The sequence below is a fragment of the Callorhinus ursinus genome, unplaced genomic scaffold (genome assembly GCF_003265705.2).
Source record: "Callorhinus ursinus isolate GAN/ISIS: 27379988/994484 unplaced genomic scaffold, GSC_fseal_2.0 scaffold24, whole genome shotgun sequence".
Lineage (NCBI taxonomy): Eukaryota > Metazoa > Chordata > Mammalia > Carnivora > Otariidae > Callorhinus > Callorhinus ursinus.
In genome coordinates this window covers 27551269-27577569 of record NW_027397086.1, presented here as the reverse complement: position 1 = coordinate 27577569, position 26301 = coordinate 27551269, and the positions used below count along the sequence as shown (strand labels likewise).

The following is a 26301-nucleotide window of genomic DNA, read 5'->3' as shown; positions in this document are numbered from 1 at the left end:
ATATTTATTTGCAATTGAGTCAAAAAATAAATTAGTGGCACCATTTGGAAAAAAACTGATAAGTATAATATGCAGAATCAACACCAGGTGTCCTATTAGGGTTTTAAGATTATGGACTTAACATTTTTTAACACATTTTTCATATAAAAATATGCCATATTCCAGCACTATTTTGGTTTTTAGACAATCTGTCACAAGGTGATTTAGGGACTAAAGAATGTGTTAAGAACAGAGAACATGTAACTCAAATAAAACATACACTAAAATAGATTTCTAAAAATAAGGGAGTGGGGATGTGGAACCAGGTGTGAGGAGAGAAGTGGAAATGGGAAAGGTGTAAATCTTCAACTGTCTGATGCCAGAGAGGTTATGTGACTTGTTCAAGGTCAGCAGCAGCAAAGCTAGATCTCAGATTTCCTGACTCTCAGACTGATGCTCATAATGCTTTTTGCTGTTCTGTGTCTGTTTGTTGGTGGCACTTCTTGCTGCTGCTGGGAGCTCATCCTCTACCTCAGGCTGGTCTCATGAGCTGGGTAATGTTTCCATAGACAAGGGGAGATTGCTATCATTCTGCTCACTCCTGCCTTCTGCAGTTTGGCAGAATTCTTTTTTCTCTTTCTTAGTAAAAATATCAAAACATGGACAAATGTTATACTTTTCTTTTGTTCTGTCAACCTAGAAGCCAGTGGATCTTTCTCTCCAGAAAGTTGAAGCAAGCCGTTGGAAGTCAGGTCTCCTGGCCCCTCCACCCCAAGCTCCCTTCTCCTTGCTTTTTCTTCTTCCTCCTCTCCTCCGGCTTAAAAAACAAAACAAAAATACTATAAACTGTTAATGGCTAAACAATTTTTTGTTAAGCTTTTGGCTTTTTCTTGATTGAAAGTGCCGCTGGACTTTAACGGAGCTGTTGCTCTACTCCCACCTCCCCTTTCTCGAACATTAAAAAAATGCAACTGTGCAAAGGGGAACAGGCCAGTTTTAAAATCATTCCACGGATTCCTCATATTTGTCCCATGGTGGCATACATACCTTGATAGAAGTTCAGATCGTGTTGTTCTCTCAGGATAGGGCATCTTTCAAGATATCTAAAAGTGAGGAGGACAATGTCCTGATGATGAAGTGGTACCAGGTCACTTTGCAGTATTTACTTTTGCAGTAATTGACAGCAAAAGGATTGAATGGTCTAGCGGTTAAAGGCTTTGGAAGCAGGAACACCAGATTGGCCAGTTATTGACTGTGCCCTTCAGAAGTTACTTAAATGTTTAAGCCTCATTTTCTTATTTCTAAAATTATAATAATAGTACCTATCTCCTAAAATTGTTGCTAAATTTAAACTGTTGCTAAAATTAAATGAGATAATATATGCAAAGTGCTTAGCACAATAGCTGGTCCTCAGTATGTATTTGATAAATTGTGGTTGACGTTAGTAGGTTCTAAGTGCTGTTCAGTTAGGGATTCTGTCTTCCTAACCCTGTCTTCCCAGTGCCTAGGGTGGGACCTAGCCCAGTAGCTACTCAGTAACTATTTTTTGAATGCCATGTGATGATGATCAACTTTTCCTTCTTCTCCAGACCAGAGTTGTTTCTTAAATGCCAAAGAATCTCTTTTCTGCACTACTATAACTCCTAAAAAGCAGTAGATCTTTTTGTCTAAGCATTTGCAAAGTCTACAAGAATCAGGCCATAACATCACATGTACTTCGACTAGTAGGTGGATGTGTTTGGGTAGCAGTAAGCAGGCAGGGATGAACAACTGTTAGCCACAGTCCTATTATTAGGTTAGAATTTTCTAGCATTATCCCACCATTAATTTGTTTGTTTATTTATTACTTACTTTGTATCAAATTCTTCCTGGCCCTTGGGTCTCAAATTCAAATATGACAGGGATCCAGGGATCTTGGCTTCCAAAAAAACCCTACCATTTGGTAGAAGAGACTAATGATAAAGCAGTTAAAATATAATATGAAAAATGCTGCCATACATAGATAGATATACAGGAGATGATTTGGGACTTCAGACAAGGAACTTGAACCTGAAGAGGGCAATCGACATCATGAGAAGAGGCGCAGGTCTTACACAGGAAGATTTATGCCAGCCCAGGAGCTTGCCCTTTGTTTTAAAGGTAGTGAGAAGCCACTTAAGGATTTAAGTTAAGAAAGTTGTGATCAGATCTGAAAGCCACTCTGGTGGTTTTGTGGAAAATGGATCAGGAGACTGAATGTTAGTAAGGAGTGAGAACCTGAACTAAGTAAAGGAGTTATAGGGGCACTGAGATCGGCAGATGAATTGCAGAGAGAAGATGGGGTGATTCAACCCCAAGTTTTGGTGACCAGTTGGGTATGTGGGAGCTGGTGGCGGGTCATGGGAAGGAAGAGTCAAGAGCATCTCCTGGGTTTCTGGCTAAGGCAGAATTGAGTGGAGAAAGGGAATGGGAAGAGGGAGGAGCTTTGGGGGGAAATGATGTTCAGCGTAATATGCTTGGTCTCAGATACCTGTGGGGGATCCACTTATGGAAGTCTAGTAGGCTGCTGGATATGTATCGGTTTGAGAATTCATAAGACAGATGCAGGTTGAAGGCCTGTGTTTGGGAATCATTCTACCCTAGCATATCCCTTATAGCTCCTACCCAGCCTTGCTTCCATGCTTCTAGGCCTCCAGTTTATCAATTTTATTACCTTTTCCCCGTCCCTCGCCCCTTGCATGTCTTCATCCCCTCCTTATCCAGCTTAAACTCCATGGTTAGTCATGGTAGTTCCTCTCTTGCTTTATCATACTCACTTGACAAAACTATAATCCTGATTCATGCCTTCCGACCTGCTGTATACGTATACAGCTATACTGCCTACCCATCCGGCTGAACGTGGCTGTTGAAAAGCACACCACCAGGTTAACGCATCTCCCTGATGTTTATACTCAAAGTGGGGCCTACAAGCTGCCAAGTTGGACTTGTGAACTGCAGTCCATTCATTCTCCTTCTGTTCTAGATGCCAGCTTTCTACTGTCACCCTTCTCTTCAGATTGTCAGTACCCCCTCATCCTTAGCTGATCATCTTGTTTCCAAGTTCACTCAGAACACTGAAGCAATATGAAGAGAACTCCCACAGACTTTTTACTCTCACCTCCCAGAAATACTCCCCCCCTTTTCTGTGTTTCGTATATTCTTTTATATATATATATAATTTATATATATTTATATTTATTTATATTCTTATATGTATATATAATTAAAATGTATATTTTCAAAAAATGTATATTTTCATTTCTTCTTTCTTGGAAAAAAACCCTCACTGTCCTACCAGCGACGATCCCATTTCTTTTCTTTGTAGAACTCAAAAGAATTGCCTGTGCTCTGTCTCCAGGTACTCACTTCCCATCTCTCTTGAATCCACCCGAATAAGCTTTTCAACAACCAGTAGCATTTGATATGGTTGATTGCTCCCTCCTGTGTGATAAGCATTTCTTCACTTGGCTCTAGGTATTGCATTCTCTCTCTGTTTTCTGCTGCCTCACTGGCCATTCCTTTGCATCTTCTTGGTTAGTTCCCCTTTGCTCCCTGACCTCTCCATGTTGGAGTGCACTGGGGTCTAGTCCTGGTCCTCTTCCTTCATGATGCCACCCAGCCTCAAGGCTTGCCATGACATATGCTGATGACTCCTAATTTGCATAAATCCCAGACCTCTCTCCTCAACTTGAGACTCATAGACTCATAGACTCTCCCTCTTTGACATTTTTGCATGGATGTCTTGACTCCTCAATTTCAATAGGACCTAAGCTGATATCTGATCTGCCTTCCCTCCCCTAAACCTGCTCTACCTGCAACCTTCTTCATCTCTGTTGATGCCAACTCCACCTTTTCCTTTGCTCAGATGAAACACCTCTGATACATCTTTGACTTCTCTCTCTCATACTCCATACCCAGTCAGTTGAGAAATCCTATTATCTCTATTTCAGAATATATCCAGAATTTGAGTTCTTCTCACGATTGCCACTGCTATTCCTAGTCCAGGTCACCATTTTTTCTCTCTGGCATTATTGGAACAGCCTCCCCGATTGTATCCTACAGTTCATATTCAACACAGCAACTGGGCAGAGACTTTTCTTTTTTTTTTTTTAAAGATTTTATTTATTTATTTGAGAGAGAGAGAATGAGAGATAGAGAGCACGAGAGGGAAGAGGGTCAGAGGGAGAAGCAGACTCCCTGCCGAGCAGGGAGCCCGATGCGGGACTCGATCCCGGGACTCCAGGATCATGACCTGAGCCGAAGGCAGTCGCTTAACCAACTGAGCCACCCAGGCGCCCTGGGCAGAGACTTTTCAAATGAAAGTCCGTTCATGTCATGTCTCTGCTAAAACCTTCTCAGTGGCTCCTCCATGTCACCGAGTGCAGAAGCCCTATACAGTTTGGCCCCTTCATCTCTCTGTCTTGGTCCCCTGCTTCCCTTCAACTTGCCCACTCCATGCGAGCCACACTTGCTATTCTTGGACACGCCATGCTTCATGCCCCCTCCTCAAGGTCTTTGCACAGACTCTTCCTTTCTCCGCTGTGTTCTCCTTCCTGTTGTCCGCATGGCAGGTTCCCTCAACTCCTTCACGTCTCCACTCACACATTACCTTCTTAACAAAGACTACCCTGACCATCTTGTTTAAAATTGCAACCCTCCCTTCCTGGCCTATAACTGACACTCATCATGTCCCTTAACGGACTCTCTTCTCTTTGTGTAGTACATATCAGCCTCTAAGAATACCATTTAATTTACTTATCATGTTTATTGACCCTCCCTCCCCCAATTAGAGGTTAACTGGATCAGGGATCTTCATTTGTTTTGCTCACTGATGTATCCCAAATATCTACTACAGTACTTGGCACATGTCAGATGCTCAGTAAATAGATGAGTGGATGAATCAGCACATGAGGCCGTGGTGGTGGATGAGATTATTATGGACGGCGTGTGGGATGAAAGAGTAGAGGGTGTAGAGGACCAAATGCCTGGATCTGCCTTTAGTCAATAATAGAAGAAGTAGTAACACCCTAGAAGTTATTACTTCAGATATTTGGAGAGTATAACCCAAAATTCTGTTGCAGAATATAATATCCAAAGAGGATTGCCTGAATAATATATGGCCTATACATTCTTTTTGATATTCTGATTTTAATCTTTGGATTAAGCTCAACTGTCAGAGAGCTGCATATCTAGGACACTGTTACAGCTCCCCATGGAACTGTTTATTTTATTGAGTTTTGACTTTTCACCATTAGCCTACCACAAAAGGCATTATTTTAAAAAATCCTATAAGATTTCATTATATTGTTGAATTTATTACAGCTATATTATTGAGGTTGATGTTCTCTGTATCAGGAAGTGCCCTCTTTAAATCAGGACCAATGAGATAAAATCCCGTTGAATCTAATAATGATAGTCACTGTGGTTCTTTTGAACAACTGGTTTGATTTTATTTTGTGGAGATTGTATTTTATGTTAATGATTTTACCACTTTTTAAATTCTTTTTCATTTTTTTTAAAAGATTTTATTTATTGATTTGAGAGAGAGAGAATGAGAGAGAAAGCACATGAGAAGGGGAAGGGTCAGAGGGAGAAGCAGACTCCCTGACGAGCAGGGAGCCCGATGAGGGACTCGATCCAGGGACTCCAGGATCATGACCTGAGCTGAAGGCAGTCGCCCAACCAACTGAGCCACCCAGGCGCCCCTTCATTCTTTTTTTTTAAGATTTTATTTATTTATATGAGAGAGAGAGTGTGTGCGTGAGCAGGGGGAGGGGCGGAGGGAGAGGGAGAAGCAGATTCCCTTCTGAGTAGGGAAGCTGACTCGGAGCTCCATCCCAGGATCTCAGGGTTATGACGTGAACTGAAAGCAGATAGATGCCTAACTGACTGAGCCACCCAGGCGCCCCTCTTCTTCTTTTTCTTTTTTTTTTTTAAACCAGTGGGTTTTAGTATTTAGTGTTTTTTTCAGTTTTGCAATCCCCACAATCAATTTTAGAACATTTCATCACCCCCAGAAGAAACTCTGTGTCCTTTAGCTATTATTCCCAAATCTCCCTATCCCCCTTAGTCTTAGACAATCACTAATCTGTTTTGTCTCTATTGATCTGCCTGTTCTGGACATTTCATTTAAGTGGACTTGTAGAACGTGGTCTTCTGTGTCTGGCTTCTTTCACGGAGCATCATGTTTTCAAGGTTTATCCCATGTTGTAGTGTGTGTCAGTGCTTTGTTCCTTATAATACCGCATTTTATAATCTGCTTACCAATTGAATATTTGGATTGTTTCCACTTTTTGGCTATTAATGAATAATGCTGCCCTGAATAATTGTTTGCAAGGTTTGTGCAGACTTGCATTGCTTTCAGTTAGGTAAGTGTCCAGGAATGGAATTGCTGGGCCAAATGGTAACTCTGGGTTTAACTTTTGAGGACTGCCAGACTATTTTTCAATGTGACTTGGCCATTTTTCACTCCCTACAGTATCTTTTCCAACAGATATTATCTGACTTTCTGCTTCTGGCCATTCTAGTGGGTATGGAATGGTATCTTATTGTGCTTTGATTTGCAGTTCCATGATGGCTAATGATGTTGCTGTCTTTTCATGGGCTTATTTGCCATTTGTATATCTTGTTTGGAAAAATATCTATTCAGATTTTTTGCCCATTTTGTAATTTTTTTCTTTTTGTTAATGAGTTTGTAATAGTTTTTTAATGTATTCTAGATACAAGTCTCTAATCAGATAAATAATTTGCAAAAATGTTCTCCTGTTCTTTTGGTTATCTGTTCACTTTCTTGATAGCATCCTTAAACAAAGATTTTAATTTTGATTTAATCCAGTTTAGCTTTTTTGTTGTTGTTGCTTGTGCTTTTGGTATCATATCTAAGAAGACATTGCCTAATCCAGATCATGAGGATTTATTTCTTTTTTTGTTTTCCTAAGAGTTTTATAGTTGTCGCTCTTATATTTAGAACTGTGATGCATTTTGAATTATTTTTTGTGTATGCTGTGAAGAAAAGATCCAGCTTCATTCTTTCACATGTGGATGTCCAGTTGTCTCAGTAGTTTTTGTTGAAGAGATTATTTTTTCTCATTGAATAGTCTTAGCACCCTTGTTAAAAATCAGTTGACCATAGATATATGGGTATATTGCTGGGCTCTCAATTCCATTCCATGATCTATAAATCTACCTTACTCCTTTTTTTTTGTTTTGTTTTGTCTGCTAGTAAACTTAGAGCTCAATGTGAAACTTTCTGGCAGGTGTATAGGACTCTCAGGGATGAGATTAGTGGACTCACATCACCCCTGGCTTCCTATTTCCCTACTCCCGGGTTTCTTTATGTGTGCTCTATTAAAAAATCTTTTTTTGAAATGAAGTGTGGGATGTTAATAACTACAGTATCCTTACACTTCAGAGGTTTTATTAATCAGCTCTTACTGAAGGCTGGCTAATTTATACCTACACTTCTGTCAGCTAAAACATGTGAAATTTCTGTTAAATATCTTAAATGTTTCCCCCTGTCAAATTATTATTATCAGCTGATGTTGTTGTCTTTTTATTTACTTTTACTTGGAATTCAGATAATTTCTAAGATTAGCACCTACTTGGCTGCTTGGCTCTGTTTCTGTCATTAATAACTTATTATTCTCCCTCCTCCCCACATCTTAAATGATTATATTTATGTATACTGAAAGTGTGTTGAATATAATTTGGTGCTATGTTCAGAGAACTGTAAATGTTTATACCTATTTATTCAGTCATCCCATTTCCAAGTACCTAGCCTAAGGAATAACACTAAATATAGAAATGTGCACACTTAACAAATGTTTGCCCTACCTCATTCATAATTGTGGAAAATGGAAAATAACTGGTTTATGTCTTAGAGTGAGGGAATAGATGTTACCTATATTCTAGCCACTGAATGTACTAGTATGTACCTATTTTTAAAATAAAGGTAATAAAGACCATTCAGCAACTTAAAAATTAATGTCCTATAATGATAGATAAAAGAAGCACTATGCGAAATAGACGTATTGAATAGAGTTTAAGGAAATATGTAAATGACAATGGTTTTTCAGTATAAATTTATCATTCTTATGTTTTTAATTTTAAAACCTAGAATTATTGAAATTTGCAATTCTCATAGGAATCTTTCTCGCCCCTCCCCTTTCAGATGTGAATCTGGTTATACTGGACAGCATTGTGAAAAGACGGACTTTAGTATTCTCTATGTTGTGCCAAGTAGGCAAAAGCTCACTCATGTTCTTATTGCAGCAATTATTGGAGCTGTACAGATTGCCATTATAGTAGCGATTGTCATGTGCATAACAAGGTAGGTAATGACCTAAGAAATACCAAACTTAAATTAGAGGTGGGTAAATAGCTGTTAAATTAAAGAAGAACCTTGAAGCACACTCAAAATCATAGGTGCTTTAAGTTCTCCAGTCTATTAGGAAAAAAGTCCTAGGATCAGTTGCCTAAGGTTTCTATGTGGGTCTGACCTCTCCTTATCTTGCTTCTTTAGAATATGGGCAAGAACTCATTCTCAGGGTTACAGGTATAGCTGGGCTGCATGCAGATGGAGCATGAGAATATTCAGTAGCGTAAAGGAATTTAAGGATCTTAGAACTGCACTCAGGGATGATGATGGTAATAGCAGGAGGACCATGCCGAGGTTTTTAAAGCTCTGAGGAACTGGAAGGTGTTTTATACCCCAAGAATATACTTTATCCATAGTAAATATACTAAGAAAGGAAGAAACCAGAGATTAAAGAAAACTGCTTTTCTTATTATATCGTTGTCTTAACATTACTTCATTTCCTGGAATACAATCATAAGTCATCTCTAAAATTCTCCATCATAACTAAAACAATTGGCATTTATCATAACCAAACTCCAGATGAAAAGACATACTTGGATTACAGTGAGCATAAAATGGGTGTTTTCCAAACTGAGTGGAAATATATAATTCCAATTCTGGGCCCAAGAAAAGTCAAACTAAATCCAGTTCATATTGTCTTTCTGCTTCCCAGTGTCATGTCTTTTTTCTTGCATGGCTCTTCATACCTCCTTTAAGATTTGGTTCAGAAGTCCCATCAACATCATCTCTGCACTTTCTGCATTATTCTGGGCAGAGGATCGGAGCATATCAAGTACAGATATTGGCAGGCCATAAGGGATTTATGACTCTTCTCTCCAGGATCTGGCTAGAAGCCAGACCTTCAATACTCTCAGCCATCTGGAGCTGAAATGATAAAAAAAAAATGTTCTCTGAGTAACAGGTACTTTTCATAAAATTTAGGTGCTGAAGTCAGTGGACTTTATTTTTCTTTATTTAATTTTAAATTGGTAGCTTTTTTTTTTTAAGATTTAATTTACTTATTTGAGAGAGAGAGAGACAGAGATAGTGAGAGAGAACAGGAGTGGGGAGGAGAGGGAGAAGCAGGTTCCCCACTGAGCAGGGAGCCTGATGTGGGGCTTGATCCCAGGACCCTGAGATCATGACCTGAGCCGAAGGCAGACACCCAACAAACTGAGCCATCCAGGTGCCCTGCCAGTGCCCTTTATTCCACAGAACAGATGATCTGCCCTTAGGCAAGGCTACTGAGTATAAAATTGGGCAGTAGATGGGGCACCTGGGTGGCTCAGTCATTAAGTGTCTGCATTCGGCTCAGGTCATGGTCCCAGGGTCCTGGGATCGAGCCCCACATCGGGCTCCCTGCTCCGCAGGAAGCCTGCTTCTCCCTCTCCCACTCCCCCTGCTTGTGTTCCCTCTCTCGCTGTGTCTCTCTCTCTGTCAAATAAATAAAATCTTTTAAAAAAAAATTGGGCAGTAGATTAAAATAGGGATGTAATGATTAAAAAATAATGACAACAGAAAGGGCAAATAGAAGAAACCCATGTAATAGTAGGGCCATTTAATATAGGCTTAGAAGTTAAGTAATTTGCCTGTGGTCATCCAACTAGTAAGTGGAAGTGCCTGGATTTGGATTCAGTGCTGCCTTATTTCCAGAGCATTCCTCTTTACACTGAACCTTCAAGAGGAGGGTCCATGTTGAGTCATCTCAGGAAATATATTTGCCAGGTATGACCATTGCATGGGAGCAAGGTTCAGACTTGGTTTTTGAACAGTCAGGGGAACGACTTGGTATGAATCATTTTTTCAGAGCGTTGATCTGAGTGTCATCTGCAGAATTTCACTGGAGGTCAGGGGAACCATATAGGACATTATTCGAGGAAAGCTGGAATGGAGTAATGAATTATATGGAGGGTGAGAGAAAGAAATAAGGTAAAGATGAGGGAGGCTTTTGAGGCCCGGTGATAGTGTCATCTTTAAGAAGATCAAAGGAGAGTTGAGTCAGCAGGAAGCAACTTTGAGTCAACCCCTTCCGTTCTAGAGAAGTAAGGAAACTTGAGGGCCTGGATGGGGGAAGCACCTTACTCAAGATCAGGGAGATAGTTAAGCCCTTTTACAAATCCTAATCCAGCCTTTTATCCTGCTCTTTGCTTCTGTTCTCAGTGTGCTATAATCTTCTAAATTCTAATTCTATTCTACTAAGTTAAAATTACCTGACAGATAGTTTTCAAGGGCGTGCCTTCTAGCTGATATCCCAGATCCATTCGCTACCTTCACAGACACTTTGAACATCACAGTGTTTTTGCAACCGTGTTACACTGTCTTCACTGCCCACTGTCTCTGTGACTGAAGGGCCATCTCGCTGAATTTATCCTACATTTCTCCTTGCAGTCTGTCTTCTTACTGTTTTCTCCCCTCAAATGTTTTGCTTCATGAATTTAGAATATTATAATTATGTACTTGGGCTTAGCTCCACTGAATTTTTAAGGAGTGCCTCTCCCACACAGTCCATTATGGGACAACTGTTCACTTATCCTGTGGTGGCTGTCCCATATGAGGAATCTCCCTTTAAAAGGATGTTCCCACTGACTCACGTATCAAGACTGCATGAGTAAAACTTTCTTCTTTTATGCTTGGAATTTTCTTTCATATTTTTACACTCTTAGTATGATAGAATAGCAGGGACCTCAAGCATTACCCTAGCCAAACCCCTTTTTTTTATAGATGACAAAACCATGGCCCCAGGGAGTTGGAACTCTTCCAACGTCATGGTGAGTTGGTGACGGTTAAAGAGGTTTGCTTGGCCTCTCAACCATGAAATGGAGATGATTCTATCACTGTTTCCCTCAGAGTGTTTTTAGTGAGGATTAGTGAGATAAAATTTATGAAATACAGTATATGAAATGAAAGTGTTACCATCAAAACTTTTTAATAAGTCAAGCAAAGCAGTGCTTTTTGAAACTGAATTAAAAACATGGAACTTTAGGAGCACTCCTTGTTGCAAGACTTTCTTTCCATTAGATTATAAATTCCTTGCTGGCAGGGATCTTAGAGGTTGGTTCAATTTTTAATATTTCATATATGGGAAAAGGGTGTTGCACAGCTAGGTTTTAGCAGAGCCCGAGCTCAAAATTACCAGATTTGATCCCAGTGCCTTTGTTCCACACTACATACCACAGCACTCGTGTGTTTGCATTCTAGTGGGCAGACACAAGAGCGGGTACAACACAATGAGATTTATACCACCATGGAGAAACAGGTACGGTAAAATGAGAGCAGAGTCAAGGACTATCCCTTATCCCCGGCGTGACAGTTCTGTATTGGGTTCTGTGGTTTGCTCAAGCAGGCTGTGGAACAACTTCTTTTGAGTCATTGTCTAAAATCACTAAGCATTTCCTATGTATTCATTCCTGTGCATGCACACTTCTTCTTAATTACTCCTTTATCCAAGCTGTTCTTGTCAGTTTGGGGGTGTCCTGATGCTCAGGAAAAGCACACAGGCCAGGATCCTTTCTACTGTCCGAGGTTTATGTGTTTATCAGTCACTGTGGCTAGGGAGTTGTCAGGTCAGAAGAAGGGCGGGGATTCCTCTCAGGGAGGCATATGCAGCAGTAGAGACCCAGGAGTGAGCTTTGCTTGTGCTCACACCTGCATCCCGTACCTAACCCTCTCACCTCCCAGCTGTGTAGGGAAGACAGCAGTCTGACATGTTGGTCCTCAGCTTGTCTTGCATCAAACAGCATCCTCTTGCCCAATATGGCTTTGTGTGTGAAACATGTATTACTTTGGAAACATTTGAAATCTCTTAAACAAAATGACCTTTTTCTTTTCTTTATTTTTTTTTTTTAACTCAACAGAAAATGCCCTAAAAACAACAGAGGAAGACGACAGAAGCAAAATCTAGGTCATTTTACTTCAGATACATCATCCAGAATGGTTTAAACTGATGACTTTTATATGTACACTAACCATGTGATGTACATTTATTATGTCTTTTTTTAAAGAATGGAAATATTTATTTCAGAGGCCTTATTTTTGGACATTTTTAGTGTAGTACTGTTGGCTCGTATTTAGAATATTCAGCTACAACAGTTTTGGACTGTTCAGTAGTCTTTGTTTTATGTTTTTAAATACAGAAATTGATTTCACAAATTTATACCACATGGTAATTCTAAGACTTGTTCTTTACCCATGGAATGTAATATTTTTGCAAAGATGGACCACTTCACAAATGGTTATAAAGTCATACCCACTTCTTCCACAATGACCACAACAAATGACCAAGCATGAACTAAAGGTAAAGATGTTTACAGATTACTTTTCTTACAAAAAAAAAGATAAAAAAATCTAGAAGACACTGTGTTTAAATAGACATTTAAATGTTTTTGAGATTTAGTAACTGATTTTTTAGACACTGCCTATCGCATGAACTGTAAAGTTGTGTGTGTTAGATGTAAAGTATTTATAAGTTGTATGGATTGGAATTTGATTATTCCTCTCTTTGAAAAAATAATTCTGATAATTTGGAAAAGTATCTGGTAGCAAAGATGGAACAGATCACTGGAAAGTAGATTTTTAGATATTGTGAAAATAGTCTGTTTAACAAACAGATTGGAATAAAGCCTTCTCTATCAGTTAAACTACTTTAATACACGTTTGTTTTTAAGAAAATATTTGTTTTAACATAAATAAACAAAGTGTATCTGTGTTTGTGAATAAAATGCAAAAATGATTGTAAATGATTGGTGCTCTTAGGTGAGCTTAAAAATTATCTAAGACCTCTATCCAAATTTGTCCTGTAGTAATAGCTGTATTAATAGATCGTTGGTGTTTAGAGATCTGAAATGTGAGTAGAATGTATTCAGCTGTTTAACTTGTAGTTTAGATTATGCATGTAGAATTTAAGAATATGTTCAAAATTAAATATTAATTTTAATATTTGGTTTGGAAAAGCATGTTATAATATAATGTTTTCACTATATGGCCTCTGTTTTGGTGTGTTTATTTACCACATTCTTTGCTATTGATAAATCAGTACATTTAATACGTGACGTAAGTAGGAAAAGATTTCAGTTCAAAATTCCCTTTTGCTTTTGCAAATACTGCTTGAAATTATCTAAAGACAGAAGCTTTGCCCAACATGCAGCATTTGCTTTTCTGGTCATTTGGCTTCTAGGCTTAATATTAGTAACGTGGCAGCTTTGGGGAACTTTTTTTTTTTTTTTAAAGCTTTCCTCTTCTCTCCACACAGACTTATTTGAGCCCATTAGTCAGTCGCCAAGCATGTTTGGAACAGTACCCAGTGCTCTACAAGGGTTCATGTTGCAGAACAGTCACGTGTGGGTATTTGTAGTTATAAATACTTGACCAGTCTCCAGGGGTGGGGTTTCCAACCCTTTAAACAACCCTGTTGCCTGTTACCAAGCTAACTTTTTACTCTTAGCGCCAGAACTGATCGTGGCGGGACATCTTTCACTGAGAAATAACTAAAATGGAACATAATGGGTCAGCTTCAAATGCTGATAAAATCCACCAGAATCGCCTGTCAAGCGTTACAGAAGATGAAGACCAAGACGCTGCTCTCACCATTGTGACCGTGCTGGACAAAGTAGCCACCATCGTGGACAGCGTGCAGGCGAGCCAGAAGAGACTAGAGGAGAGACACAGGGAAATGGGAAATGCCATAAAGTCCGTCCAGATTGACCTGTTGAAGCTTTCACAGTCACACAGCAATACAGTCTATGTCATTAACAAGTTGTTTGAGAAAACGCGAAAAGTCAGTGCTCACATTAAAGACGTGAAGGCCCGGGTAGAGAGGCAACAAATTCACGTGAAAAAAGTTGAATCCAAGCAAGAGGAAATAATGAAGAAAAACAAATTCCGTGTGGTAATATTCCAGGTAAGCTTGCCACCTGCGTTTGGTCTGATTACTGCAAAATCTTAACATCCTTGAATTGCCAACCAGTCATACGAGAAGTTTCCGGCATCACATCCTAACTATTGTATATATTCATGGAGTGGAGTTCTTTATCAGCGAGAATCCCAGGATAAAGCCATTTCTGTGTTGACTAATGTGCTATCCTATCAGTATGTGGAGTTTCTCAACTATTTTGTGTAATAGGAACTGTGGATCATAGCTGAGGCTATTTCTTGCCTTTGAAACTTAATATTGGTACGACTCTTTCAGTATATTAGCCATCTCAGCATGGTGCCCTTTTGGAGACTGAGAATATTAGTTCTAGAAGAGATCTAAGAAGACTCTGGTTTAAAACACCTCTTCGTTGTATAAAAAAGAAACCGAGGACCCATAGTCCCACAGTGTCGTTTTCCCCTTTATCATGGAGAGCCTGAAAAGCTCTAAACAGTAAAATGTAAACTCTTTGGAATATTATTTGTCTGTTGGAATTTTTACATGTGGTAATATGTAGGTTACAGAAAAACTGTTTCATAATGAATAATCAGGCAGGTGTTTTTATAGTTGTTATAGTTTTACAAATGTTGGAATCATAGAAGTAATTGCTTCTGTTTGATTTCAAAGTCTTTTGACTCCACTTAGTTAATATAGTTGTTTCAGTGTGGCATTGTGCATTGCGCTATGTTCCTATATTACTCTGCGTTTGGCATTCATATTTTTTGAAATAGGAACACATCCATGGCGAAATGCATGGTATCTGTAATATATTTTAGGACTCTTACAAATCAAAAGGGAAAAGTTGAACTCTTCCCCCTGTGGTAGAAAACCAGGAAAGTCATGATCAGACTGTTCATAAAAGACAAAAGATCAGAATTCCATTTTTGCCTATTTAAGTATTTTCAGTTATTAAAACATATACTCAGAGTTTAAGGGTTAAAAAAAAACAAGCACTTTCATATTCTGGTGGGAATATTAACTGGCACAACATTTCTGGAGGGAAGTTTTGGTAGTATGTTATTAAGAACCTTCACAAACCTTCACAAATGGCCCCAAAATTTCATGTCAAAGAATTTTTCTAAGCATAAAATCAGGAATGTGTGCAGGGATATTCACTGTATACACACACACACACACACACACACACACACACATTGTCACAGTGTATTTTTAAAATGGATGGATACCCCTATGCATGGGAGAAAACCTTCGAAGAGTAAAAACAAAATGAAATGGGAACACAGTTGGATTATGTAGGCAGATATTTATAAGACACGAGGGATGTGGGCCATAATTCTCCACAGCATTGTCTACACTTGAAGTCTCCATTGTGCTCTGTTGACTGATAAAGTTACACTGGGATGGCAGAGTAGTATTTGGGATCTGTTTTTAAAAACCTGTTTTATTTAAGAAAAAGAGGCCAGTCCCAGGGTTAGTGTATATAATGGGGATCTAGATTTGGTACTAGAGAATGTAGGATCCATTCTTCAGTTCACCTTCCAGGGGCATTGGCAGGAATGGGTTATATTGCACCCTTCACTTGCATGGGGCATGCCAGGAAACATTCTTGGTATCTAGCATTTCTCCTGAGAACCTTTGTGCAGAGTGGACCAGGTACCAATCAAGATCTACAAAGTCTAGAGGAAAGAAGTTTCTGAAAAGTTCTAATCGACTCTTGTCTATAGACATAATTTTTGTTTTTTGTTTTACAGTTAAAATTGTTTTCTATATTCACCTATTTATTCCCTGAAACTTGCTTTTTTTTTTTCTGAGTTTCTGTAATGAGTTGAATAAGTAGAAGATAGTATGAAAAAGCTACTGAGAGGCGCTAATTTAAGTCAAATCTTGTTCTTTGTAAGATACAATGCTGTGAAGGTTCTATGAAATTAGGTGGTTGAGGGAGCAGTAAGTTTGTCTATAAGCAGCTGCTGTCCTTTATAACCGTAGAGCTTGTAGAGAAAAGATGAAGGCAAATAACAATGGATTTGATGATTCATGAGCTGTTAGAACACTGTACAGTGTGCACATGGTTATATTTAGTTAAAATTCATTCTTATACTTCATTCTCATAGTTAATATGTATAAGTGGTTATACTGAGATCACCTGTCCTACTAAAATTAACTTGAAGCTGGAGTAATTCAGCTGTAGTATACTTTCATTTCCACTTGGTTTTTCCTCAAAAATTTTTCCCTGGATACATCTTTTCGGGGCAGTCTTTATTGGCATTTTATCTCCCACAGGAACTTTCACCTAATCCTGGACATTGGCATTAAAAAAAATTATCTGCTCTTTTTCATACAATTATGATTTCTCTTTGAACATACTTTCACCTTAATGACCTTCTCATGAGAGCCAGCAGTCATACCATCTCTTCTAGCAATTTTGCTTACAAACCACATGCCTGCAGTTACCAAATGAGATGTTTGGCCATTCCCTAATGATAAGCCTTGGACTTCTCTATATTCAAAAGTCCCCTAGCTAGGTTACTTTGATACTCAATAAGAGCCACTTTACTCTGACCATAGTACTCGCTTTGTTACAAAAATTGTTTTACCTGGACTTTTACATAAAAAGATATGTAATAAGGGGCGCCTGGGTGGCTCAGTTGGTTAAGTGTCTGCCTTTGGCTCAGGTCATGAACTCAGGGTCCTGGGATTGAGCCCCTGGTTGGGCTCCCTGCTCAGCGGGGAGTCTGCTTCTCCTACTCCCTTCCTCACAACTTGTGTTCTCTCTCTCAAATAAATAAGTAAAATCTTTAAAAAAGATATATAATAATTATTTGAAAATCAACTGTAACTCAACCCCATAATCTTCAATTATTATTACAGTATATTCATCATTAACTCATGGTATCTCTGACTCAGTAGGAATTGCAACAAAGAGATCCATGTAACAAGTACTTTCTCTGACTACCTGTTTTGTTTTTAAGTGTGATTTTGTATAATTCATGCAATTGAAAAAAAGGGTATATGATTTCTGAGTTAAGCTATGTCTTATTCCTTCATAGCGAGATTGTGAGGGTTTTCCCCCTACTAAGCAGTAATTATTCTTTGGCTCCTTCTTATTCTAATTATACCTTCTCAGGCCATACCAGCCCACTTGGTATTGCTGAAGCTACTCCCTGTAGCAGGTGTCAGGAAAGGAGAGGAATAATTTTGCTGCTTCTCACTGATTCATCAGAGAGTTATGAGACGCCCACCTGCCTTTTCTTCTTTTTTAAGCTGCTAGACTCTCTAATCCTGTAGCCAAAGAATTTAATTTTAAGCAAGTATCCAAAGAAATAAGGTTCCAAGGACCTTCTTGACTGTCAGGCTGATGGGTTTTGGAATAAACCTATTTCTTACATATTAATTTTTTTGATTGAACAGATTTCATCTGGATCTCAAATAGGAGCATAGTTTCTTTTAGAAATTTTAACTCATGGGTTCCCTTAAAAAAAATCTCATCATCCTTAAAGTTTTGCCTGTTTAGTTTTGGAAATAATCCCTAAATATTTGGGTTTCTTTAGCAGCTGTGTTTCTGGGCCGGTTTGCAAGGGTGTCCAGTGTCTGCCTTGTTCCCAAATCAAATTCTCATCCTTATCCTTTGACACATCTGATGTAGTTGGTCTCTCCCTCTCTTCTTGAAACTTCTTTTTCCTTGGCTTTGGGGGTGCTGCTCTCTTCAATTTCCTTCTGCTTCGCTGCCGATATTTCTCCTTTTTGGTTCTTTCTCATCTCTTCCTTTTTATTTACAGGTTCAAAATCCATTTATCTGTCTAAACCCCAAAATCCAAAAATTTCTAAAAAAAGTTTCCATAACATACTGGGTAGCAAGACCTAGGGTTGACCTGAACCCATTTGGTGACAAAACTGATCAGAAATAGCACAAGGCTGTTTATACTCTTTATCCTACCTTAGAGTGAATATTCATAATTATTTCACAGAATTGTTTCTTCCCAAGGTCTGACTGGAAATGTAGTGTAATATATTTTTTCCCCAAATCTGAATATTCTGAATTCTGAAATTTACCTTGGCCCCAAGAAGTTTGGATAACATTGAGTGTTGACCCATTCACTCAGTCTCTTAGGAGTCTCCTTCATCTGGTTTCATGATTTTTAGTTCTTGACATTAATGATTCCTAAAGTTATATCTCTAGTCCAGACCTCTTTCCTGAATTCCAGGCTTGTATACCCAGCTGCCTACTTGACATCTTGGATCCCAACCTTACCCTCCAGTCTCTTCATCGTGCTTTCTTCCCCATGTCAGTTAATGGGAAATCCATCCTTCTGCTGCTCAGGTCATGTACTTGAAAATCGTCCTTGACTCTGATACTCCACATACAAATCTAGCAGTAAGTCCTGTTAGCGCCTACCTTCCCAGGAGATCTGGAATCAGACTGCTTCTCATCATGGTCTCTACCAGCATCTTCATGCATCTCTCAACTGACTTACCTCAGGGGTTTCCAGGCACTCTCCTTGCTTCTTATCTCACCCCCTAGGGCCTGTTTTCACCAGAGTGATCCTTTTACAGCATGGGTCAAATCATGTCACTATTCTCAAAACTTTTAAAAGGGCTTCCTATTAGGGGCGCCAGTTTAGTGAAAAGAATTTTCATTATAAAAATATGGAAGCAGGGGCGTCCGGGTGGCTCAGTCGGTTAAGTGTCTGCCGTCTGCTTAAGCCATGGTTCTTATTATTGGATACAGAACCGTACATGAGCTGGCCCTCCCACTACCTCTCTTAACCTCTTTCCTCCTCTTCTTGCCCCTTGATCTCTCTGCTCCTGCCATACTGCCTTCCTTGCCCATTTTGGTTTTCCTCCCAAATATATGCATTACCTTCTGGTCTAGGCCAGGATGTCATCTTATCAGTGAGGACTTTCTAAGCATCTTCCTTAGTCACTGCATATCCCCCTTCCCTACTTTATATTTCACCTTAGCATTTACCACCATTCAACAGACTATATATTTAACTTGTTTATTTCTCTCTCTTCAAGAATATAAGCTCTTTTACTCTTTTCTTCTCAGGAGGTTCTCACTTCCTAGAACATTGACTGGTGCTTGCTAGGTGCTTAGAAACTGTTGAACAAAGGTGTATATCCTATTTGATTGAACAGTCATTTATTGAGGATAACTACTATGTACAAGGCTCTCTGATAGATACTGGGTGTAAAACATAGGACGCATCTCTGCTTTCATCAAACCTATTATTTAGTGAAGGCCTCAGTATATAAATGAATAGACTTCAAATTCAATTCAAACAGTGATTAAGTATTCTAAGTAGAGGTGTGTACATGTCATTCTGGTGTGAATTGGAGAAAGAATTAGCTTCTTGGGGGGAAGTTGGGGACATTTGAATTGATTCTTGAAGATTTTGTTGACAGAGCTGAAAAGGGGTGAAAGGCATTAAAAGAAGCAAAAAAAAAAAAGTAGTAAAAAATATACAAAGACATAGAGAGATGAAAACACTGTGTTTGAGGAGCAGAGAGTGGTTGTGTGTTGCTGGACTAGAAAGTAGGTTTAGCTCAAACTGAAGAGCCTTCTAATCATATTAAAGAACTGACTCTTTCCTGTGAATATTGATGAGTTCCCAAAAGTTTTAAAGTAGAAAAAGGATGTGATCAGAGCTATGCTTTAGAAAGTTTTCCCAGGTTTTGATTTGAATTTCCCTGATGGCTAATGATGATGAACATTTTTTCATGTGTCTGTTAGCCATTTGCATGTCTTCTCTGGAGAAATGTCTGTTCATGTCTGCCCATTTTTTGACTTGATTATTTGTTTTTTGGGTGTTGAGTTTGAGAAGCTCTTTATAGATCTTGGATACCAGCCCTTTATCTGTAGTGTCATTTGCAAATATCTTCTCCCATTCTGTGGGTTGCCTCTTTGTTTTGTTGACTGTTTCCTTTGCTGTGCAGAAGCTTTTTATCTTGATGAAGTTGCAAAAGTTCATTTTTGCTTTTGTTTCACTAGCCTTTGGAGATGTATCTTGAAAGAAGTTGCAGTGGCCGATGTCAAAGAGGTTACTGCCTATGTTCTCTAGGATTTTGATGGATTCCTGTCTCACATTGAGGTCTTTTCATCCATTTTGAGTTTATCTTTGTGTATGGTGTTAGAGAATGGTCGAGTTTCATTCTTCTGTATATAGCTGTCCAATTTTCCCAGCACCATTTATTGAAGAGACTGTCCTTTTTCCATTGGATATTCTTTCCTGCTTTGTCGAAGATTAGTTAACCATAGAGTTGAGGGTCCATTTCTGGGTTCTCTATTCTGTTCCATTGATCTATGTGCCTATTTTTGTGCCAGTACCATGCTGTCTTGGTGATCACAGCTTTGTAATATAGCTTGAAATCAGGCAGTGTGATGCCCCCAGCTTTGGTTTTCTTTTTCAACATTTCCTTGGTGATTTGGGTCTTTTCTGATTCCATACAAATTTTAGGATTGTTTGTTCCAGCACTTTGAAAAAATGCCCTTGGTATTTTGATCAGGATGGCATTGAAGGTATAGATTGCTCTGGGTAGCATAGACATTTTAACAATGTTTATTCTTCTGATCCATGAGCATGGAATATTTTTCCATCTTTTTGTGTCTTCAATTTTCTTCATAAATGTTCTGTAGTTTCTAGAGTATAGATCCTTCACCTCTTTGGTTAGGTTTATTCCAAGGTATCTTAAGGTTTTTGGTGCTATTATAAATGGAATCGATTCCCTGATTTCTCTTTCTATAGTTACATTGTTAGTGTATAGGAAAGCAACTGATTTCTGTGCATTGATTTTGTATCCTGCCACATTACTGAATTGCTGCATGAGTTCTAGTGTTTTGGGGGTGGAGTACTTAGGTGATGCTTTGGAGGTAGACGAATTATTGCAAAAGTTCAGGCTTGAGATGACAGAGACCTGAATTATGACATTGGTAGAGGCAAGAAAGAAGGAGGAGGGGCAGGAGTTATTAAGCAGTGTTATCGATGGTGCTTGGTGACCTGCTGGATATGGGATGAGAAGGAGAGGAAATAGTTGGGTTGAAAATTCTGAGATTTCTCTTTGGGTGGCACCTAGAGGGGGGTTGGTGCTGAGAGGCCCAGGAAAAGAAGCAGCTGTGGAGAGGATGCTGTGTGGACCTTAATTTTTGGACATTTAAAAAAAATTTGTATTTGTTTATTTTTATTTTTATTTATTTAATTAATTTATTTTTAAGTAGGCTCCATGTCCATCATGGAGCCCAATGCAGGGCTTGAACTCATGACCCTGAGATCAAGATCTGAGCTGAGGGGTGCCTGAGTGGCTCAGTCAGTTAAGCATCTGCTTTCAGTTCAGGTCATGATCCTGGGGTCTTGGGATCGAGCCCCGTGCTTCTCCTTCTTCCCCTGCCTCTCCCCCTGCTTGTGCTCTCTAGCTCTCTCTCACTTGCTCTCTCAAATAAATAAATAACATCTTTAAAAAAAAAAAAAGACCTGAGCTGAAACCAAGAGTCGGACACTTAACTATCCGAGGCACCCAGGTGCTCCTGGACATGTTAAGTTTGACATGTTAAGTTTGAGGTGTCTCTGTTACAGGGAGGTAACATCTGTCTGTCATTTAGAATTGTGTCTTCATCTTAGGAGAAGGGGAGAGGTGAAGATAAAAATTGGTGAGTTTGCTTAGCATTGGATCTGAAAGCGGAGGAGTGGAACAGGTTCCTCCAATTGAGCTTGGGAAATGAAGCAATGAGGGACAAGGAGAGAGAAACCCTGAGAAAAACCAACAGTTAAGGAGCAGACAGAGGGTGCACAGCCCATGGAGGAGATGGAAAAGTCATGGCCAGAAGGTAAAAGAACTGGTATCTAATGTGCTTTCTTTTTCTGTCCTTCAGGAGGAGACTCGGTGTCCGACATCCCTGTCTATTGTTAAAGACAGAAGCCTAACTGAGAATCAGGAGACCGATGATGATGTCTTTGACCCTCCAATAGATCTGTCTTCAGATGAAGAATATTATGTCGAAGAAAGCAGATCTGCCAGGCTTAGAAAGTCAGGCAGGGAGCGCATTGATAATATCAAAAAGGCATTTTCCAAAGAAAACATGCAGAAGACACGGCAGAATTTTGACAAGAAAGTGAACAGAATTAGAACAAGAATAGTGACCCCAGAGAGGAGAGAAAGGCTAAGGCAGTCGGGAGAAAGGTTAAGGCAGTCGGGAGAGAGGCTGAAACAGTCAGGGGAAAGGTTTAAGAAATCCATTTCTAATGCAGCTCCCTCAAGGGAAGCTTTTAAGATGCGTAGCCTTCGGAAAGCTAAAGACCAAACTATGGCTGAAGATGCGGAGGAGGTCAGGGAGATGGGTGTGGACATCATTGCCAGGAGCGAGTCTCTGGGCCCCATCAGTGAGCTCTACACTGATGAGCGCAGTGAAACAGACCACAGGGAGGCCAGGGCGGTGTATCCTCCCATAGAAGGAGGAGAGATCCCCACCCCTGAGCCTTTAAAAGTTACTTTTAAACCCCAGGTGAAAGTGGAGGATGATGAATCTGTTTTGCTAGATTTAAAGCAATAATCATAAAGAGGAACTAAGCATAATATAAGTATAAATCTCTTAAATCACAAGCTTCTTGTTTAGTCATTTACATTTATAAAATAGTTATTTACATTTGTTCGTAGGAAAACATGAATGATATGGCTGGTTTCATTTCTGATGTTTAAAATCTTAAAGATAACACAAGTATTCTATACATTTCCTTATAACTTCCTTGGAAATTCCTTTTTCTCCCCTGGGCTTATATGATTCTATCAGCTTTCTAAGTCATTCTTATGGCAGCTGTGGATTTTTAAGTTCTTTTCTCTTGCCCAGCAGGAAAGCAGTTTCTTAGGGAGGGCCAGTTAGGTGTTTGGTGTCTAAAACATAGGAAGGGCAAATTTGTAGCCATCATTTGCAAGTGAACTCTCAAATTTGGTCTAGATGGGTGTTGTGGCCAAGCTCAAAGGGGAATTACCCATGTGTGGATTATGTCATCCATATGTTCAAAGAGATTAGTCAATTCATTAGTCAAATAGATTCATTAGGTGTAGTCACACATCTTTTTGATGCTTTTGTGTAAAAAATAGGAAGTTCTGCACTTGAGCATTTGGTTCTGGCATTATAGCTTTGCTTATACCAAGCCACTTGGCAGATCACCTGCTAGTAAACTCATCAGTAAAATGGAGAGGGTTTGTCTATCCCATCTCGGAGGACTGTTGTGAAGGCCAAAGGAAATGTTACACATTCTGGGGGAACAGCACATCCAGAGGAAAACAAACCCCACTGGTTCCTCAGGAACAGAATTGAAATAATTATACCTTCTGAAAAAGACTTGAGCGCCAAGCATTGAAGACCTAGGTTGGACAGAAGCTAAAGTTGGTCTTCAGAAGCCTTTTCACAGAATAAGGAATGAGAAATAAATGTTCGACATTTTTTTTTGTCAAAGATTAAAATCCAACCTTGGGTAGGGTCTTAAAATGTTTCCTGGAAACTCCTTTTCTAATTTTCTTTTGATTTAGAGCTATAGTAGACTAGAGCCATCTTTGAGCTGCATGAAGCGTAAAACTAAGTGTGTCTTCAAGAGGACTTTCTAAAGTCTTTCCTGATGCAGTGGGTTTGGAAATGACCTTATGTTTCTGTTTTCCAGAGCGAACCCCTCAGGGCCTGTCTGTCCAAAACAGTGATCATAGGAATTCATTGTAGCTGGTTTGGGAGGAAGCCAGACTCCACTTAACCATTAGCTTTAGATCTAGCCAATCTGGACCAATCTCTTCGAATGAGAGAAATGGTCATACTGGTTCTGCACTTCTGGTATGTTTAAATCTTCTGGTTTTATAATGGGGAAGAAATGATGGAATTGTTGAATTTGAAGAGTTTAGACAGGCAGCTTTCAGATGAATTTGGGGTGCTCCTGTAGTAGTTAAAATTTATAATAAATATACACAGATAGAGACAGACACACATATCAGCGTTAAAGTATTTGATTACCCAGATATTTGGGTTTGGGAGTTTAATTCAATATCATTCCCTCTTCATTCTGCAAGAATACATAAAGTCATGAATTGTGCATCTCAATTATCTTTTTATATTGAAAACTAAAGTGTTTACAACAGTCTTTGGAAAGAACAATTTAAAAAAATTTTTGTAGTTTAGAAAGAGCTTGGATGCCTCGTCACATATTTCCTTAAACCATAATAAATTTGAATTTTAAAAGGATAATATTATAAAGTTTGATGTTGGTATCCTATTTGTAAATATTTTCACTAATCAAATAACATGGCATGAATTTGATATAGTAACCCTTCTCATAATAGATATGTTTCTAAGTTAAGAAGAATATAAGAAGTTGTAAGCTTTTTCTTTTTTCTAACCCTACGCAGAGTAAATGTCAATTGGGCTAAAATATTTTTCTGTAAATATTACTGTCAAGGAATTTTTGTAAAGTTTGTTTGCTTACTGACCTATTATATCACCAGACTTGACATTATGGAACATTTCCCATATAGATATATCTGAATTTTGATGTGGAAAGCATTATAACCTGGTCAGCTTTTCATCCTGATAGACTTTGTACACCCCAGAAACACAATTGAATGTTACCAGAGTTTCACTGAAACCTTATACTGCTTTCTTGGTACTAGGATTTTTCCCTTCATATTGCTTCTGTCTCTTGACATTTTCCACCATATTTAGGGTATTTCTCGATTCTCCATTCATAATTTTTTCCCTTTTCACCCCATTTTCTTGATGAGTGTCTATTTATTATAGGCTGTAAAATCACACATCGCCATTTAATGCAAAGAATATTCTTGTCAAGGTCCCTTAGTTCAGAAGTTTCAGACAACACAGAACAGACTTTCTGATTCTCAACAATTTATTCAATAAAAACATGAGCAGGATTTATCTTTTTTTCCTTTTATGGGGCAAAATCGTGCAACATCCATAGACACCAAGGGCAGGGAGCCTCGGTGGTGTAGTTCTGTCTTCTACTCATGGCAGATCCAGGGGCTTTCCTCTGAGAGTTTATGGTGGCCTGGTTCTGGCTTGTTCGTTAAAACAGGCCAAATGTACAGTAGTGATGAGAGGAGCATGAAAATCCAGCTTGCTGGGAATGTGTTGGGGGGTGTGTGTGTGTGTGTGATCTCCTTTCGACAAGTTTTCATAAATTAAAAATACAAACTGAAATACAATATTTTCATTTTGACTCCATTCTTTGCCTTTTATGCACATTTAACGGTTTGGTTTAGAACGAAGCCTGAAGTTCATTGTCACTCTTACCAGGTAAAGAGCATGGGTTCTGTTACATAAAATATTTCACAGAATCATTGTTAGCTGTACAATTCCATTCCAGGCCCAAATTACTGAGCCTTTTTTTTTTCTGAGACATATTTTCTACAGCTTCTTTTATTGAATCTTACTAAAAAAAATTATAGTTTACATTCCCAAAATAAATTGCTCTGGCATATTTGAGTCAAGACTATGGGGAATGATGACTATGGTCTTATCCTCAATTCTATTTGAATTTTGGGCATGCTATTACCTAGTTTGAAAGTGAATGAAAAATGAAGAAGCCTTAGTGCTGAATTTTGTATATGATTCTTGGGACCAACTACCTCTGAGTTATGTGATGCATGAGGATTTGTAGCTGTCCTTACCAGGTCAGAATTTTTCAGTGTATTTCATAGGTAGATAGGGGACCTAGGATAAGTACCTCTTCACTGTGAGTCTACTAGGATATCCAAGGATCCCTGAGAGGATGGAGTGAAGTGGTAGAATGTACTCAGGCTTTGAATTTACTTTGTGCATTTTTTTAAAAGATTTTTATTTATTTATTTGACAGAGAGCACAAGTAGGCAGAGCGGGAGGGAGAGGGAGAAGCAGGCTCCCCGCCAAGCAGGGAGCACGATACGGGGCACAGTCACGACCTGAGCCGAAGGCAGACGCTTAACAGACTGAGCCACCCAGGCGCCCCCTTTGTTCATCTTTTTAAAATCAGCTGTGCTTGTCCAGCCTCTCCCCTCCCCCAACCGCTCTGCCTCTTGATGCCTTTGCTTATGCCATTTGTCTCCCTGTCAT

General features: G+C 39.1%; 2 protein-coding genes across 3 annotated transcripts in view; both read left to right on the top strand.

Annotated features, from left to right (window-relative positions):
* The window catches only part of TMEFF1 (transmembrane protein with EGF like and two follistatin like domains 1), an 80672-nt gene extending 67341 nt beyond the window's left edge, over positions 1–13331 (top strand). Inside the window, exons 9-10 of the mRNA XM_025888511.2 lie at positions 8168–8326; positions 12208–13331. Of these exons, the coding sequence (XP_025744296.1) occupies positions 8168–8326; positions 12208–12292 (244 nt within the window). The 3' untranslated portion in view covers positions 12293–13331. The remainder of the gene's footprint in view (positions 1–8167; positions 8327–12207) is intronic.
* Positions 12509–25515, top strand: CAVIN4 (caveolae associated protein 4). Of its 2 annotated transcripts, XM_025888518.2 has the most exons (4): positions 12509–12647; positions 13602–13689; positions 13794–14249; positions 22087–25515. In XM_025888518.2, the coding sequence occupies exons 3-4, from the start codon at positions 13842–13844 to the stop codon at positions 22762–22764; spliced, it is 1086 nt and encodes a 361-aa protein (XP_025744303.2). In that variant the 5' UTR covers positions 12509–12647; positions 13602–13689; positions 13794–13841; the 3' UTR covers positions 22765–25515. The 2 variants fall into 2 exon arrangements, with proteins under 2 accessions (XP_025744303.2, XP_025744304.2); XM_025888519.2 differs by lacking the exon at positions 13602–13689 and having other exon boundaries at positions 12550–12647.
* Positions 25516–26301: the final 786 nt, after the last annotated feature.